The sequence below is a fragment of the Manis javanica genome, chromosome 5 (assembly GCF_040802235.1).
Source record: "Manis javanica isolate MJ-LG chromosome 5, MJ_LKY, whole genome shotgun sequence".
Classification (NCBI taxonomy): Eukaryota; Metazoa; Chordata; class Mammalia; order Pholidota; family Manidae; genus Manis; species Manis javanica.
In genome coordinates, this window is record NC_133160.1 from 162,391,631 (window position 1) to 162,408,886 (window position 17,256).

Genomic DNA, 17,256 nt, shown 5'->3' on the forward strand with positions numbered 1-17,256 from the left:
AAACTTGCTATGGATTTTGGTTTTGGTTTTGTTTTTTTGCCAGAACTGACAACCAAGTACACAAGGACTCTGTCTTTCTACAGCCCCTCCAAAATCCAGCCTTCGTCATGATTGCCCCACACTGGCAGCATTTTGCCACCTTTTGACCCTGTTAAAATGTTCATCGCCACATGAGTAATTATCTTGATTTGGTAGTTGTGGGTGTGTGGTCTGCAAAGAATGCCCTGCTTCCTAGCAAGTTCACCTGTCCTTAGTCATCTCAACAATATGTAGTTGAAAACTGTTGATAATGAATTAATAGCCTTGAAAAATCTTTACCCTTAAATATTTTGTGACAGACTAGAATAAATAAAGAAATACATCCATATTCTTTAAAAGCAGATTCATTTGGTTCATTTCTTCCCTCCTTCCCAGATAGGGTGGTAGCATGTTAGAAAAGCATTCAGGAAACCTCTTGAATTAGGATAATTTTTTAGTGATGAGGACGTGGAAATCAGAATTAAGTTTTGATTTATTATATGACATATCTGTGTTTCTTGGAAGAATGCAAGTATTTCATTTTTCAGAAAAGTAGAGTGTTCTCTATTATGCTGAAGAGGTATCAAACATCATTTTTCCACAAAAAAAATCATACAAGTGTTTTTAATTTACCTGGCATTTTTATGAATTCTCTTCCCTACTCAAATTTGCTACTTCATTTTGTGTTTTAGAATTCTCAGTCGTTTAACTTCTTGAGTAAAAAGTTGAGGGGGATTATATAGAGAAAAACAATAATGGTGCCAAGAACTGACAGTTATTTTTGAAAACTTTGCTGAAACATTTTAGACAGCAATGTGTAGTGTATGTAGGTTTAAGTAATAAATGTTAGAGTATTTTTATTTTGATATTAGAGCTATTGTGCAGGCAAATCGTTTGATCTCTTGCCCTCATTTCAGGCACAACTCTTATTTGAGTCTTCATAGACTGTTTGGTTTTAAGAGGCAATTGTGTCTTTTGCAAGTTTACCCCATAGGAAAGCTCTTATCTCCCAGAAATGTTAATTTCAAATGCTTGAGAGTTTTTCAACCTGCTGGGTTTCCTCTACCTGTTGCCTTACCTCCTTTGAGATAATTCTACCTCAAATTAACTTTATACACCCACACACAATAGATTTTTCTCTTTTTTAGACTTAATTTTGCCCTGTGCGATTAATGTCACCCTTGTAGCCCATGTAGGGAGAGCTCTTGGTAACTTCCTCTGGGGAAACAGGTATGTCTGCTATTTCCCCTTACCAGGGCTGATCTCCAAGACTGATTTGTAGCGAGCAATGCATTTGTTTTATTAGAGAGTCTTCGTGACATCAAGTTTGTTGTCCCAGTTCCTCACCGTGGCGCTCTAAGCAGCGTAGCGACGTCACAGCCTTCTCTCTCTCTCTCTCTCATGAATCAGACCCAAGGGAGGAGCGCTTTCACTTCCTTTGTAGAGTGAGATGTGGCGTCCCAGGGACTCCTCGTGGTGAGTAAACCCTGATTTTTCCTTCTATCGTGGAAATTAAAATCAATACAAACGAGTATTAATTATAATGGAAACAGAAAAACAGCATAGGCAGACATAACCAGGTGGGGATGGACACATACTGGAGAAAATGTGGTTCCCTGTCCTTACTCAGTCATAAAGCTTTATCCACATTTATGCAGGACTTGGCCATGATCTCACCTAACATAGGTGATAGAATGATCTTTAATTACATACATTGTTGGTCTAGATTTGCCAGCACACACTTCATCGCCCACGCTACAGCACTCAGCTTAGTTCCTTCCATGTGAACAGTTTTTATTTTGCATTACTCCAAATACCGAACATTGCTTTATTAAACCAGTTGTCGTTTTTTTCTTTCTAGTGTAGTTTGACATTATTTTAAAACCAAGGAAAAACTTTAATCATTCAGCTTAAGCATTTAGTAGTTATTTTTCTGCTATGTATCAGGAAAACAAGATTTAAGATACTGTTTCCTAATTAAGGAAAGTATGTTGATCTCAATACTTTATTTGAATTCACCTTAAAAGTATGAAAGGACTTCTCTTTTAGAAAAAGGGAACCATATTTAATATATCACATTTTTTACTTCAGTAGTGCTTGTTTGTTCATTCTTTAAATTTTACCAAAATAGTTTAGATGTTTAAAGAGACAGAGAAAGGGAAATAGAAAGCAAGGCCCAGTCTGTGTATTTTATAATGAAATACCTCATCCTGATACCTTGGCATGTTTCAACGTCAATTTGGAAATGAACTAGGCAGGGATAATCCAATTTCTCTTGCTCATTTGTGTTGCTCCTCTGCCTGACTTTTCTCTCTGCTACCAGTTTTTACTTTAATCATAGCATATTATCTTCTGCTAGAGAGGGAGAGGAAGAAGCCTGCCTTTAATGATCTTTGTCTTCTCCATTGTTGTATTCCCATAAATCTGTGGGCCCTTTGAAACAACTGAAACACTTTAACTGGTAATTGTGCAAGTCTGATGGAAGTATTTGAGTAAAAGATGAACTTTGGAAATGTAGAAAATTTGGTTTCTGTATAAGTAGCCTAATTTGAAAAAAAAAGTTCTTTTGGAAATCTTGAATTGCCAGTAACTACTGCTTAACAGGTATTTATAAGAAAGGACGTCAGCCTGAAAATGTTGCTTAAAAGCCACTTCAAAGTTGATTGGCAGGGCTGCGGATAGGCTTCTTATGGAGTTGGAAATACTTATCAGATAATCATCTAAAAATATCCTGGCGGAGAAGGAAACTAATCCTGTGACTGACTCAAGTTTTAACCAGGTGAACTTATTTTGAGGTTCAGTCTTTTTCTTATTCAGAGATGCTAGGATATGTACAGATGTTTTTTAAGATGCCACCTTAGAAACAGTTTTTTTACTTTTGCAAATTTACTGTTTTATTAATAGGAACATTTATATTAAAACGAGACCCTTGTTTCATAAGAGTTCTGCCTGTTTTATTCTTTTTTTGAATAATACTCCTTAATTTTGAAAATCAGTCATCTCCTTAGCAATCAGCAGTATACTGGCTAGCAGTAGGGGCTTTTCACCAGAGCAAGGAATACACAGAAGGCAGTGGATCCAATGAATATAGTCCTATTTTTTCTCTTTTAAGAAGGAAAGAACACAAATGATAGATGTATTTGCTCAATTGTTCCAAATGAGATGACAGTACATTGGTAAATTATATAGTATTAAATTATACTGAAAGAGAAGAGATACTGAGTTGTTGATTACTGTAAGTTTACAAGTTCTTTTAGGGAAAAGTCTGGAATGGTAGATGGCAGTAAAGAGCATGCCTTCTGGAGCCAGACTGCCAAGGTTCAGAGCCCTGCTCCACCACTTCTTAACTTCTTAACTGTACAGCTGCAGGCATGTTCTTGACTGCACTGTGCCTTATCTGTAAAACTTGGGAGGTGATAGTACCTTCCTCATAGGATTACTGTGAGAACTGAAATGAATATATGCGTGGTGCCTAGAGGGGAGCCTGCCACACTGTAGTGAATTGTAGCACAAGGTGTTTCTACAACTTTTCTATTGTTTTTACACCTTGGCTTAATCCTAGGGAAGATAAGGCTACATTAAAGTCATTTTTGCTTAATTTAAAAATTTTAATCATCATCGTTCAAAATGTGTGGTATTGTATTATTTTGGAATATCTATTTCCCTGTTTGGTAGCTCTGATTTCCACCAATGATGTACATTAAACAATACTATTCCTTCACATAATATTTCATAGATATAACATGTTTGTATATCTTTATAGGTCCTTTGTTACATATCTTCATAAAGATGTAAGATTGGATATATATATATTAAAAAGCCTTTTATCTCTTAAATAGAATTGCTTTTCCTGAGATCCCTTATCTAAGTAGATGCCAGTCAAGTAACAAAAGCTCTAAATATGGTTTCTACTTAGTTATCAAAATCACTTTGGTAATTCATGTAAATTAATTAATACTACTCTACTTTTAGTTCCTATCATTTTCTGTAATTCGTAAAACATGACCTATGGTTCTTAAATGCAGAGACCCTTGACTGTTGGTGATGTGAGATTTTCAGTATGCTGAGCTGTGCCCACACTTGTGAGGAGGTGGGTGGTTGGTGCGCTGTGTGCTGATGCCTCAGTTTGTCCCCAGGGAGTCACTGTGCACAGGCCAGGAGCCAAGAATGCTCAGTGTCTCCTCTTCTCATTGTTGAATTGAAATATGTTTCGCTCCAACTCTTGACAAATGTTATACCTCTTCCAGTTTAAATCTTGTGGGGGTGGGGGCAGGGGATTACTTGATAGTGGAATAGCCCTTGGCAGAGATCTGTGTTCTGGGCTGGGTGTTTGGAGGATGGGAGAGGAGGCTCACTCTGGGTTCCATGAGAAGAAAAGGGCAGAGGCTGCCTGGCAGGAAAAAAGGTCAGGGGGAGGGGTAATGGTGATGGAGACTGACCAGCTTTCTGCTTGATGCAGTTTTGCCCCAGACTTCTACTGCTAAGGATGATCTCACTCATTCATCAATTTATTGGCGCCCATCTCAAAACATATGGTCTGATTTAGACAAATTCTGGGCTTCTCCCCGATTAGACTCTGGTTCAGCCAAGTGTCTTCCCATCTACTTTTAGCCCTTCCTGGACAGTTTACAGAATTGGCCTCTGTTCAGGACTTTTGAACAAATCTAGTTCATACCTGACGGAAAACCATGTGCAGTATGCACTATAGAAAACCAGAATGAGGGTCAGTATCAACTGCTCGCAGAGTTGGTAGGGCAAGCCTCATTTGTGAAGAGCGGTTCAGTGTTGTTTTAAAGCAGTGTGTTAGGGGACAGTTTGGAAGACTTACAGATTCCTTGCTGAACTCTGCAAGGATCTTTGGAAGAAGAGAGCCCCTGATGTGAATGTGGACAAGGGTTAGGAAACAGCTCCAAAGAACAGGTAGCCAAAGAGTACCGAATAAGCACATAGCCTCCAGTGATGAAGGCCAGCCAGAAAATGAGCTCACCCCTTAGGTAGTTGCCAGAATGTTTCGAATGTTGTCGCAGTGGGTGGAAATGAAGAGATTCTGCAGTTCCTTAAGAAAATACTCAGGGCTTTTCATTGGTGGCACTATACATAAAAGCTGCCAAACAGTAGACTGAGCATTTTCTGCCTTGAGCAGTCAGCCTACAACAGACTTAGGGGAAGCTGCTTTCCATTTTTGTCACAGGAATTTGATATCCAGTGAAAGAAATCTTCCTTGTCGGCTCTCTTTTTTGCTGCATTTTACTAAAATGTTTCCATTCACAATTTAGGCTTAGCTCTTCATAACTCTGACCTGGGAAGTGTAGGGGAGGAAGATGTTTCTGTTTCCCTTCTAGGTTCTTTTGGCTGGTCTAATAATTAAAGTGTAGAAAATTAAATAGAGAAAAACATTTAATTTCAGATGTATAAGAGTAAATAGAGAAAAACATTTAATTTCAGATGTAAAAGACCTCATAAAAATATGAGACCAAAAAAGATGACCAAAGCATGCAGCTTTTAAACCTTTTAGACAAAGAAACAATTTGTGAAGAATTGACAAGACAAAGAAGTTTGAGCTTCGGGTAGCAAATTGCTGAAGAAAAAACAAGGTTGTTTATGCAGACTTCTCTGCCCTAACGTCCCCCTCTCTGGAGATGAGGAAGCCTTCTCCCTTCAGGTGCAGGGAGGGGACCCTTCACAGGGGAGACATATTTCCTGCTTTCAGGAGGACAGCGGAAGCTTGTACTGGCTGTTTCTTAAGAAACTTTTAATTCAAAGCAATCAGTATGCCAAACTGGCATATTCTGGGGTAACCTACCCTGAACCTCATCAAAAGTAAAGAATGATTCTGCTCATATTAATTAGGAAAAAAACTCCCTTCAATTTTTGCCACAGAGGGCTAACTTCTGTAATATAAAAGCTGTCCTACAAACAAATAAAAAAAAGATACAAGAGAATTCACAGAAAGTACAAATAATGTAATTATATAAAGAGGATGTCAGTCTCCTAATTAACATTGAATCTGCACTGGATTTTTCAGAAGTGGGATTGGCAAAAATCCAAAAGGTGACCAAACCCACAGGCTGACTGAAGGTTTCTCACCAGTTGCCAGTGGATACAAAAACTGGTACACCTGCCAAAGGGCAGCTCAGCTACTTCTGCCAAAACATGAAGCAAGTATAACCTTGACATTGCAATTTTAGGAATTTATCCTACAGGTATACTTCAAATATGAGGCCTGACACACACGTTGCATCATGATTTACAGTTGAAAAGACTGAAAATCTGTCAGTGGTATGTGAAATAAATCATGGTGCTTCCACTCAGTGGACCACTACACCACCATGGACTATGAAATGAGCTGGTGTGGAAAAATATGTCATTCTGTCAAATGAAAAGAACGAAGTGCTACCACTGTATAAAAAGGGCTCATCCAGTGAGCTACAGGGCTTCACGGGGAGGTGCAGGGCTTATGTCCTCACTGTATACCTCCAGTGCTTTTAAGGCAACTTGTCAATAGATGCTTGCCCTCTGCGTTCACTCGGTAAGCTTGCCCACTTTTAACACTGATTCTCGTTTCACATCCTTCTAGTCTGTACTTGGGCAGAAAATTTCATCCTCTTGAGTAGTTAGTATAACTTGTTTGTTTTTAGAAGACCAACCTAATTTCCATTATTACCTTTGAATGCCAGTGTATGTCCAGTAAAGCTTATGTATTTAGAGACCAAGTAAAACTCATGGTTTTATTACTTCTTATCTGTTTCAGGGACAGACGCTTGCTTCAGCCTGCCCAGGTGTGTGACATTTTGAAGGGCATCATTTTGGTCATCTGCTATTTCATGCTGCACTATGTCGACTACTCCATGATGTATCACCTGATACGGGGGCAGTCGGTCATCAAGCTCTACATCATCTACAACATGCTGGAGGTGAGTCAGTCCAGCCGCCAGCCTGCACACACTTGCTGGGCGCACCCAGCCTCAGGCCTTCCTGCACAGAGTGCTTTGCTTCCCACTTGAGGAGTGGGACTTCTGGCCTTTGGTCTGCATGCAGTCATTTGTGGACCTTGTTAAAAGGCAGATTCGGATTTAGTAATCTGAGCTGAGGCTGAAGAATCTCTAATGCAGTGGTGCCTGTACTGCTGGCCCTGGGACACGCTTAGAGCATCAGGTCCCCGGGGCTGATGTGCCCTCAATAGAAGAGAAGGGTGCCTGTTGCCTAAATGTTTTTGAGTCGGTACCTTGAGAATATAAATTGTCAAATGTAGGGAAATTTGTTTTGCAAATTCATTGGAAACTTTTGCTAGATGTACTTTTGCTAGAACTTTAAAAATTACAAAGAAAATGTTAGAGTTTTATATAAATATATATATATATATATATTTGCTGTCATAGATTTACACCTTAAATTGCCTTGAAATTTTTACATAGAGCAAGTAAATATGTTTCCCAATTTCTGTAAGTACTTAACATTTTTAATATAATATATGTCACTTTAAAGCCATCAGCATGTGAAATCTATCTTTATACAAAAAAATAAGTTATTATACAAAGCAAAAACATGGTTTGCTTTGATAGGCAGTATCTTAAAAAGTTTTTTAAATAGTAAGCCACCCTAGGTTATGTAATAAACTTTTGAGATTCATATTGCATTTTCCTATACCACTTTTTAGAGACAGAAGGTACAAGCTACTTACCTTTTAAATTAGCCAGGAAGGGATTTTTTCCTAGTGAGTGGACAGATAGGCTTGCTGGGGGCTTCTGGCCTTTCTGCTCCAAAGCTGCATCTCTCTGGAAGGTGGGGCTCTCCACCTCTTCACAGAAGTGATAGGACTCTAACTCTCCTGATTACCCCTTAATTCACTGACCAAGGCAATTTAAAACTGCACCCCAGCTTCCTGATTCTAGGCCCATTGCCTGGGCATTTGCTTTGCACCACCAAGAAGGTGCAGACCGTGGCTGCAGAAGAGTTCATGTTCATGAAGCAGAATAAGCCGTCCTGCCGTCCCTTCCCTCTCACAGAAAGAAAAGCTCTCCTCCTTCCTTCTGCTCTTTGAGTGTCTATTTACGCCAGTGACCTACTACTCTCCTTTACCCCAGGGGGCTGCAGGTGATGAGGGCTTCTCCCTCCCCTAGACGTATGGGTGCCTCTTGCTGTACAAAGGCCTCTACAAGGTGCTGTTACTGTTATTAGAAAATAGGGCAAGAAAAAGGATCCATGAGTCACTGATCGAAATGGTATAATGTTCAGTTTGTAAACTACAGTCGATGGTGTTATTTAAGCAGAGTGGACAAGAGTCAAGGCTCTAGTCTGGAGATAAACTACCTCTGACTGAATCCCATTCTTCCACTGACTGTGATTGTCCTGGACACACCTGCTGGTTGCAGAATGTCGCTAAACCTCAACTTCCCACCTGTAAAATCGAGATATTAGGAGGATTAAATGAGACAGTACATAGAAAGGGCTTAGCACAATGCCAGGCATTGGTAAAAGCTCCCTAAATACATAGCTATTAGTCCTTCATTCAGCAAATATTTGAACGCCACTTCCTGCATGCTAAGCACTGTCCTAGACCTGGAAGATCCCGAGGTGGAGCTTAAATTCTGAAGAAAGGAGAGAAACAGTAAATGTGGAGGCATTGTATCAGGAAATGAGGGACACTGTGATGCAAAAAGAACTGGGTGGTGCTTTATAGACACTGGGAGCCACTAGAGATGGCTGTTCTGGGAAAGGCCTCTCTCAGGATGTGACATTCCAGCTGAATCCTGAATGATGCCCTCTTTTGTCTGTGTGTTTGTTTCTTTTTATTTATCATATGGTATTCATGGAGAGCAATACCAGAAAATGTCCTCAGGAAGTAAATTTGCATATTATATTCTTTTTAATAAACCCCAAACAAATTATACCCACCATTGTTTATGCATATGACATGTGAATAAAGTAGTTTAAATGGTATGTTTGTCCTAAAGGATATAAGTTTGAATCATGAATCTGAATTTAAAGAATTAAAACCAGAGGAACTATGATTTTGATGTACCTCTCCTTTTTATTTTTGCCACTGTACATAACTTTGTTTTAAACATAACTGATTAGAGAAAGTCTAATTCAAATAATACAAGAATTTGAGCACTCACTGTGTGTCATAGAATAATGAAATGTCGGTGGATAAGTAAACAGAGATCCCTGCTCTTGTGTAGCTTACCTTCCAGTGGGACTTACAAAGTCACAGCTCCAATATTTGAGTTGCATCTGAAGTTCAGTAACATTTTTTAATGTAATATTAAAAAACATGTTTCCAAAAACAAACAAACAAAAATCACCTTTCCAAATTTTATTTTTAGGTAGCAGATCGTCTGTTTTCATCATTTGGACAAGACATATTAGATGCTCTCTACTGGACAGCGACAGAGCCTAAAGAAAGAAAAAGAGCCCATATTGGGGTGATTCCTCACTTCTTCATGGCCGTTCTCTATGTCTGTATCCTTTTAGACTTAATGGAATTCCAACACTCAATGCAACTACATTATTTTATTTTATTTGCTATTAGCTTTAAAGGCATATGTGTGCATTTGTGTGTGTATCCTGAAAATTAACATGGAGTGTGTGCTTTCTTTTGAGAAATCGGTTATAATGCTAGTTGTAAATTAATCAAAAGAGCCTCAGATATGTATGTTCCTTTGAACTGCTAGAGAATAGTGTTATTCTTGGTGGAACTGATTATGTAGAACAATTTTAGAATTAAAGGATAAGTATTTATACATACTTCACATTTACATAGATTTATAACTTTTTCATACTTATAATAGAACTTTTTTGAAGTTACCTTTAAGCCTGTGAATTCTTTCTTATAACCTTGGGTTTAAAATGTATACAGTTTATCTGAAAGTAAGATTTGGAATTGGTTTGAGAGGAATTTTGGAAATTTTATTCTCCCTATGCCATCTTAAAGTATTTCTGTTGAAGAATTAAAGTTTTACTGTATATAAGCTCTGAGTACAGGTACATACGTGTACCTAGAAAGAGTGATACTTGAAAGAACTGGATTAATACTTGGAAAGTTAAGAGAACAAGTGGGAAGATTTATGAGAGTAAAAGCTTGTTCCAAGTTTAATGAAGTAAAAAAGTTACTGTTCTAATTTAAATAAACTACTCTATATGTAATATGAATATAATTCTGCAACTTGCGGATGTCTTCAATGACATATGATGAAGAATCTTAATTGTCATTTCTTAGTGTCTTACATTCCCTATCCACTGAAGAACCATAGAGGGAAGTCACTTCCAGACTTTTATTTTCTGTTCTTTTCTGTATTAGAATGCAAATCATCTTAATTCAGAATGTGTATTTCTAAGTCTCTTTTAGTATTTGCCATAATTTAATTCATTTATTTCACAAACCTTTTTGAAGGCCTATTTCCCAAGCATTGTACCAAATGCCAGAGATCCAGAAAGAATAAGACAACCATGTTCCAGGACTCATAGTCTGAGTGTATGGCTACACAGAGGTCCATTTCTGCCTGTGTTTGTTTTGTATGGTGTGCAGATATCCTAACTGTCAAATTTATATAGCTAACAGGGAATAAGCTAATATTTCTGTAGCTAATAGGGAAATTACAAAAATAATAAAATGCTTATGCAAGACTTGATTTAGAAAGCATAGTTATTTTTTCTCCCTTCGTTCACTTTCGAAATTACATAGTATTATCTACTAATACAACATTCAAAGAAAAGTTTTTTCCTTGACGCCACTTACTGATAGTTTTGCATGCAATTCTTATAATGGTTCAAGCAACAACTCTCAATGTAGCTTTCAACTCACACAATAAGTCTCTGCTTACTATCATGATGTCTAACAATGTAAGTGTGAGATTTTATTTTATATTTTTGAGGTTTTAGGCACTTTAACAGCAACATTCTGAGTTGAATAACATTATTTTTCTAAATGTTACTTTTTCTCCAGGAAGTTTTATATGTAGCATATCCATTTTTTAAACTGTTTAATGATAAAGGTAATATTTCTGTTTGTTCTTTCAGTTTGTTGAAATTAAAGGAAGTGTTTTCAAGAAGTTTGAAAAGAACAATCTTTTTCAAATGTCAAATAGTGGTATGTACAACTAGATTCTACTTGAAGCATTTTATGTGGTATTATTTTGCAATTCATTCTGGAACTAATGTCACATTTCCTGTTAGCTGCAGTTTCTTTGACTTAAGCTGTGCTTTCTCTTACCCTCTGGACATCTTTACTGTTTCCTTATTATCTTAGTTATTGTAATCTCAAGATGTTTAAGATAATAAAAAATTACAAACATTTGTATAGCACCTTACCATATTTTCAGAACTTCACAGAAGTTCCAGAAATTTCTTTGTAGCAGATATTATTCCACTTTATAGATGTAGAATCTAAAACACAGAGGAAATTATTTGACTTCCCAAGGTCATTCACATAGCTACTTAGAGCAGAATTACTACTGTAAACCTCAGGTTATCTCTTAGTTTCTCAGCTCTTTCAGTTACGTCTTACTGCCTCCCTTCTCATTCTGTGAAGTATGAAGGTACAGAATTATCTAGAAGGTACGAATTTATCCCTGGAAACATTCTCTTACATAGTTATGAAAATCATAGCAGTGTAGTGTCTTGGTTCTCAAAGTGTGGCCGAGGAAACCTTGTAGGGGAGTCCTTGAGATCCTAGAAAGGACTCTGCAAAGTCAAAACTATTTCATAAGACTGTGAGGACATTATTTATCTCTCACCGTGTTGTCATTTGCACTTCAGTGAAAAATGGGGGTGAAAAAGCCCTAATGAAATATCACTGGGCAGCTACCAGAATGGCTCCTTATATAGGCTAACAGTGCCAACGTGGGGTTAGTGCCAACGTGGGGTGACTGGCATGCTCGTGCATTGATTCTATGAGTGTAAAATACTGCAGCTGCTCTCGAAAACCTTTTAGCAGTTTTTTACACCATGAAATGTTTGCCTACTCTATAATTCAGCAGTGAGAACATGTTGTCGCAAAAAGACTGAGACAAGAAATATGGCAGCTTTATTCATAGGAGACCAAAACTGGAAACAGCCCAAATGTCTCTCAACAAGAAAAATAGATGAACTATGGCACATCCATACTGTGGAACACTACTCAGCAATTAAAGAAAAAGTAGATTGATTATTCAGCTACATAGATACATCTTAGAAGCCTTATGCTGAGTGAAGCCAACCACAAAAACTGTATAATTGTGTGATTTAATTGATATGAACTTTATGATCAAACAAAATTAATTTATGATGACAGAAATAAGGAGAGTGCTTATTGTGGAGTAGAGGTAGATTGGGAGGGGAGGGAAAGGAACTTACTGGAGTAATGGAACTGATCTCTGTATTAACTATGGGATGGTGACACAGGTTGTGCAATAATCAGAACAGAGCTCATCAGGTGGTTCACTTGAGAGCTATGATTTTACTGTGTGTAAGTTTACCTCCATACTAGACTAGGAAAAAAATGGCATATGAATATATTAAAGTAAATAAACATGTAGAATTACAGGAGATTTGGAAATTAGGCAAGGAACAGAAAGAACAAATGAAAAACTTGAGCAATAAAGTCTAGATGATTCTATGAGGCAGTGATTTTGACCTTAGATCTCAAAGGTTGAGAAGCAGTTTATACTATGTCTTATTATATATCACTATTCTTCTCTCAGATGTTTGCTGCCAAGCTCTATGAATTTGAAATGAAGGAAGGTGGTAGGGTTGGGGAGAGAAGGGCTAAATTATTGGATTTTTTTGTGAGCTTCAGTAGTTAACTATATATAGGCTATATATATTGATTCAACTATCAGAGTTTTGTTTGTTGTAGAAATCATATTGCTTTTTGAGTAGAAACTCTTTATAGAGCTTTAAACTAGACATGCAAATATAAAGTTTTAAGCGTTTTCAGTCTGTATATATTGTGAGGAGGGATTGTGAATGGTTTCTAACCTTTTTGCTAGCATGTTGATGCAATTAATTAATAAACAGGTCCCTAAAATTACAATCTCTTAGGTTAGAAAGATCAGGGATTCAAAATTTGAACTTTAAGAAAACACTGAGAGCAATGGCATATTGGTTAGGCAATGCATGTCAGTAGTTTATTTTTGCTTAAAATGGTTAGTGATCAGCACCAAAAAAGTTTCATTTTTTGTTAGAGGTAAAGTAGTTCACGTCACAGTGCAGGGTGATCTGCATTGTACACTCTTCTACCTCCCTTCAGGTTTTAGAAGACTTTGATTTTACTCTAAGATAGCTTTTAAATCCCATTCCCAAGTAAGAAAAAAATATCTATCTTAGGCAATCCCTCTAATATTACATGTGCTCAAATATTAAAGAGATAGGTAGGGAATCGCTAAAGACCACATTTTACAAGGCAAGCCTGGGTGTATTGCCTCCTTTTCTCACATTAGCAGCTACAAAATGAGAGCTGGCCTGCAGGATACTGCTCGTCACATACCACCTATATTGCTTTTCCTTTGAATTTTCCTATAGATTTCTTTTAGAAATTGAGCTGCCAAATCTATAATGTAAAATTCAGTACCTCATGCTGGTTTAATGCTGAAAATTATGTTTGGAAGTTTTTGAATAACTATCCTTTTCAGTCTATTAGCTGTCCATACATTCTATTTTAGGGAATTGCCTAAGGACAGATGAAATAGAGTTTAATTAATAAAAACTAGAATTACAACAGGTTATTCTTTTTTCCACTTCATTTTAATATAATTACCAGCTGAGTATGGAACATAGGACTTTCTGATTTGCATTCTGAAGTGAAATTTTACATAGTTTTTTTACCCGTTGATACTGTGTACTGTGTATTCGCAAAGATCCTGCAGGGGTTACCTTGATTGGAAGGTTCCCACTCAGGGTGAGTCTTCTCAACACTCTTGACATATGCCTGTGTAACATTAAATTTGAATGACTATTGGAAATAAACTAATCACTTATTTCACATTTGCAATGTGACTGTAATTATGTTGAAGTAACTCCCTATTTGTGGTAAGATAGCAAGGAAAAAGGAGCTTAATAATCTGAATATCAGAAATATTTTAAAAGCGTTCATCCCCAGTGTTTTTAAGATCCTTAATAAAGGTTAAAAAAAAACATTCTCATTTTGCTACAAGTTTTGATTTTTAATTAATGTTAGAGTTCAATCCAAATCGAACCTTGTTCTAAAGATGAGATATGATGGAAATATGTTTCTGATTACATTATTTATATAATAATGTTACCATTATTAGAATCTATTCTCAGTTTTACTTCCTTGTATAGGATTTTATTTTATTGTGGAGAAGCTTTTTCAAAATTTGAGTATACTTTAATAAGGCTCATATTTTAAATCTTGGTTTCAAAAAATCTACATAAAACACTGAAATGTAAAAATTTGTGAAGGTACAGAATTAAACCTAGTGGTTTTTTAATATCCATGAACAGCCTCATTTTCATAGTTAGATTGATAAATGAGAGCTTGAAGTAAAGATACTACTTTTTACTTATTATAGACTTACTCTCCCTCACGTTCTTCAGTGTCAAATTGCATTTATCTACCAGAACTTATCAGTTTTTATTAATCTCCACAGTATTTTGAGATACTCTGCTTTTCTAAAGTCTGTTTTGCCTTAAATAACCCCCTGTACTGGCAGCTGCCATGTGGCTAAGAATCAGATATGATTAATTTAAACACTTTCCTTGTTTTTGTTTTATTATATTGGAGTTCATAAAAATTATGTTGGCTTATTTAAGATAATGTTTTAAATTTCTCAATGTAATTTCTTTCCACATAATTGTGTAATGAACTAAGTATTTCTATCCATGCTTAGTGGAAGGGTCAGAAAAACGTGCATATCCATGTTAAATTGTTTATGGAAATTAGAAATCCAAAAGACTTAGCCCATATAGATAAGCTTTGTGAATAATTGTATAGAATACCAACTAAAGGTATACTGACAAGTTTAATTAATCCATGAATTAAGTCCCACAGTACACTACAGGTAAGTAGCAGAGACTACATTGCTTAAGATTATGATGGACATTATCCTAGGACACTTTTCTTAGCATCCTTTAATCTATATTCCCCTTGAAATCACAAAATATATTGAACATGTGATCTAGAACTAGTCACAGTGTGTTTGAAACCCCACACATGCTTCCTTCCAATTCTGTTACCCCTTCAAGGGGAGTGCACCTGTGCTCTTCCCCTTGCCATTCCCTGTGCTATGAGCCTACACCCCAAAACATGGTGTTTCAGAAGAAACAGGTTCATGGTAGAACAGTGATTTGTGGCCACTGGCCTTCAAGAAGTAAAGGTACAGCTCAGACCCCTCACAAATAAGGGCAGCAGCTAAGCTACTCTGGAAAAGAGGGTACTGCTCCTGACTGGAAAGAGTGGAGGCAGTTAGGGAAGTCACAGATGGAAAATGCCAGCTCACTCATACAGACCAAGGTTTGGCTATAGAATGAAAGTTCACATCATTCGCTGTAGAGTCATGGAGAAAGGTAGAAATAAGGAGAGAGAAGTAAAGACAATCTGAGGAAGGACTTGAAGATGAAATTGACATACACAGGTCTGTAGGGGTCCCATGTGGAACGGTAGGGGTCCCATGTGGAACGGTATGGTGAGGCACAAAATTACTGAGCTACTAGAATATTAGGGACATGGCAGCAGAATGTATACAGGTTTTTGAGGTGGGTTACCTTTAGCAGGAATTTAGTTACTTCTTTTTATTGAATTCACTCAGACTAAGCTTAGAGTACTTAGTAACTAACCATAAATATCATCATGAAACCTAATTTAGTGGTAGTTTTTTTCCCCAAGTTCTACATATACCCTAAGGAATGCTGTTGTAATGCTAGGACTCTCTTAGCTAAAGGATTTATCAGGTTGGTACTTGTGTACTTATTATTTACCAGATTGGAAATAGTCTGGGATTTGGAGGTTTTGTTACCTGAGCCATGTATTTTACTCTCTGCTTCTATTTTTCTCTTCATTTATAAAATTAAAACAGTTGTCATATGTCCCCAAAGACCATTGGAAGAATCTGACTCAATATAAACAGATGGATGGTTTGAATATTTCTTGATGTTTTTAGAAAACTGGAATTTCTACATTATGTTGATGAAAGAAGTTAACGGCTTACTAATATAGTACCATCCTATATATAAAATAGTATACTTATTTTACAGACATAATAATTTCATCATGTTCTGACTAAAAATTATTTTATACATGAACTGTATTATATACACTACAATATTTATGTTAAATTTTTTTCAGATATTAAGGAGCGATTCACAAATTATGTACTTTTGCTAATAGTGTGTCTAAGAAACATGGAACAGTTTTCTTGGAACCCAGGTAAGTAACTCTTAACACGTAGAGCACCTTCTAATTTTACTCGAGTCAAAAAGCATTCTTTTACATGGAGTCAAAGCAGTACTTCAGAAAACTTCAAAAAACTTAGCTGTTGGCTCATTGGACATTGGAAAAGCTTGTTTCAGTAGAATGGAGTGGGTGTGTTCTCTGTGGTGTGGAGGGAGGCCATACTATAGTCTTCGGTCCAACATCTCCAGTAAACTACACAGCATCTCTAGAGGTGTGTACTCAGTAGGCGAGTGGATCCTGCTAAATACTGCAGCTTCTAAGCCTCTAGTTTGTTGTTTTAAGCTGTAGTGTGCTAGGGTTATCTAAGCAGACAGATCTTTATCATTTTAGGTGTTCACCAGAAGAATTTCTGCCTTTCTTAACATGTGCTTTTTACTCACTGCCTATTAATCATTTTGAATAAGAATAAATTAAAGCAATATAATGTAAAGCAGTAAATTGTATTACGTACACATCTCAAAATCAAGGCTGACAGGAAGTTGTTGAGATTTCCTGAGTTTTCATCATCCTTTCACTTAGCAAACATTCCCCGATGCTACATGCCCGGCACAGGTCTGGGCACTGCGGTACATGTAAAAAGGGCAAGCTTTGCATAGGGCTGCACATAACAGAATAGACAGGTGATTCTAACAGCCTGGTAGTGCTGCAGTGAGCTTGGTGGGCAATGATCGTGTGGCTAAGTAACGCAGGGTTTTTTTTATGTCTGATGTTTTTGTACGACCTTGTTCTTAAGGAACAAGGTCATGCTTTGCATTTTATTTATTATCCCCATTCCATGCATGTTATAGGCATTTAATAACTCCTTGTTAATTTATTTTGATTCATTGCAAGTTTTCAGGTACCAGTGA

General features: G+C 36.9%; 1 protein-coding gene across 3 annotated transcripts in view; it reads left to right on the forward strand.

Moving 5' to 3' along the window:
• Window positions 1-17,256, forward strand: part of TAPT1 (transmembrane anterior posterior transformation 1) — a 61,858-nt gene that overhangs the window by 29,034 nt on the left and 15,568 nt on the right. For all 3 annotated transcript variants that reach the window (XM_036990563.2, XM_073237806.1, XM_036990559.2), the window contains exons 4-8: window positions 6,770-6,932; window positions 9,345-9,480; window positions 10,763-10,860; window positions 11,038-11,107; window positions 16,301-16,381. In XM_036990563.2, coding sequence (XP_036846458.2) covers window positions 6,770-6,932; window positions 9,345-9,480; window positions 10,763-10,860; window positions 11,038-11,107; window positions 16,301-16,381 — 548 coding nt within the window. The remainder of the gene's footprint in view (window positions 1-6,769; window positions 6,933-9,344; window positions 9,481-10,762; window positions 10,861-11,037; window positions 11,108-16,300; window positions 16,382-17,256) is intronic.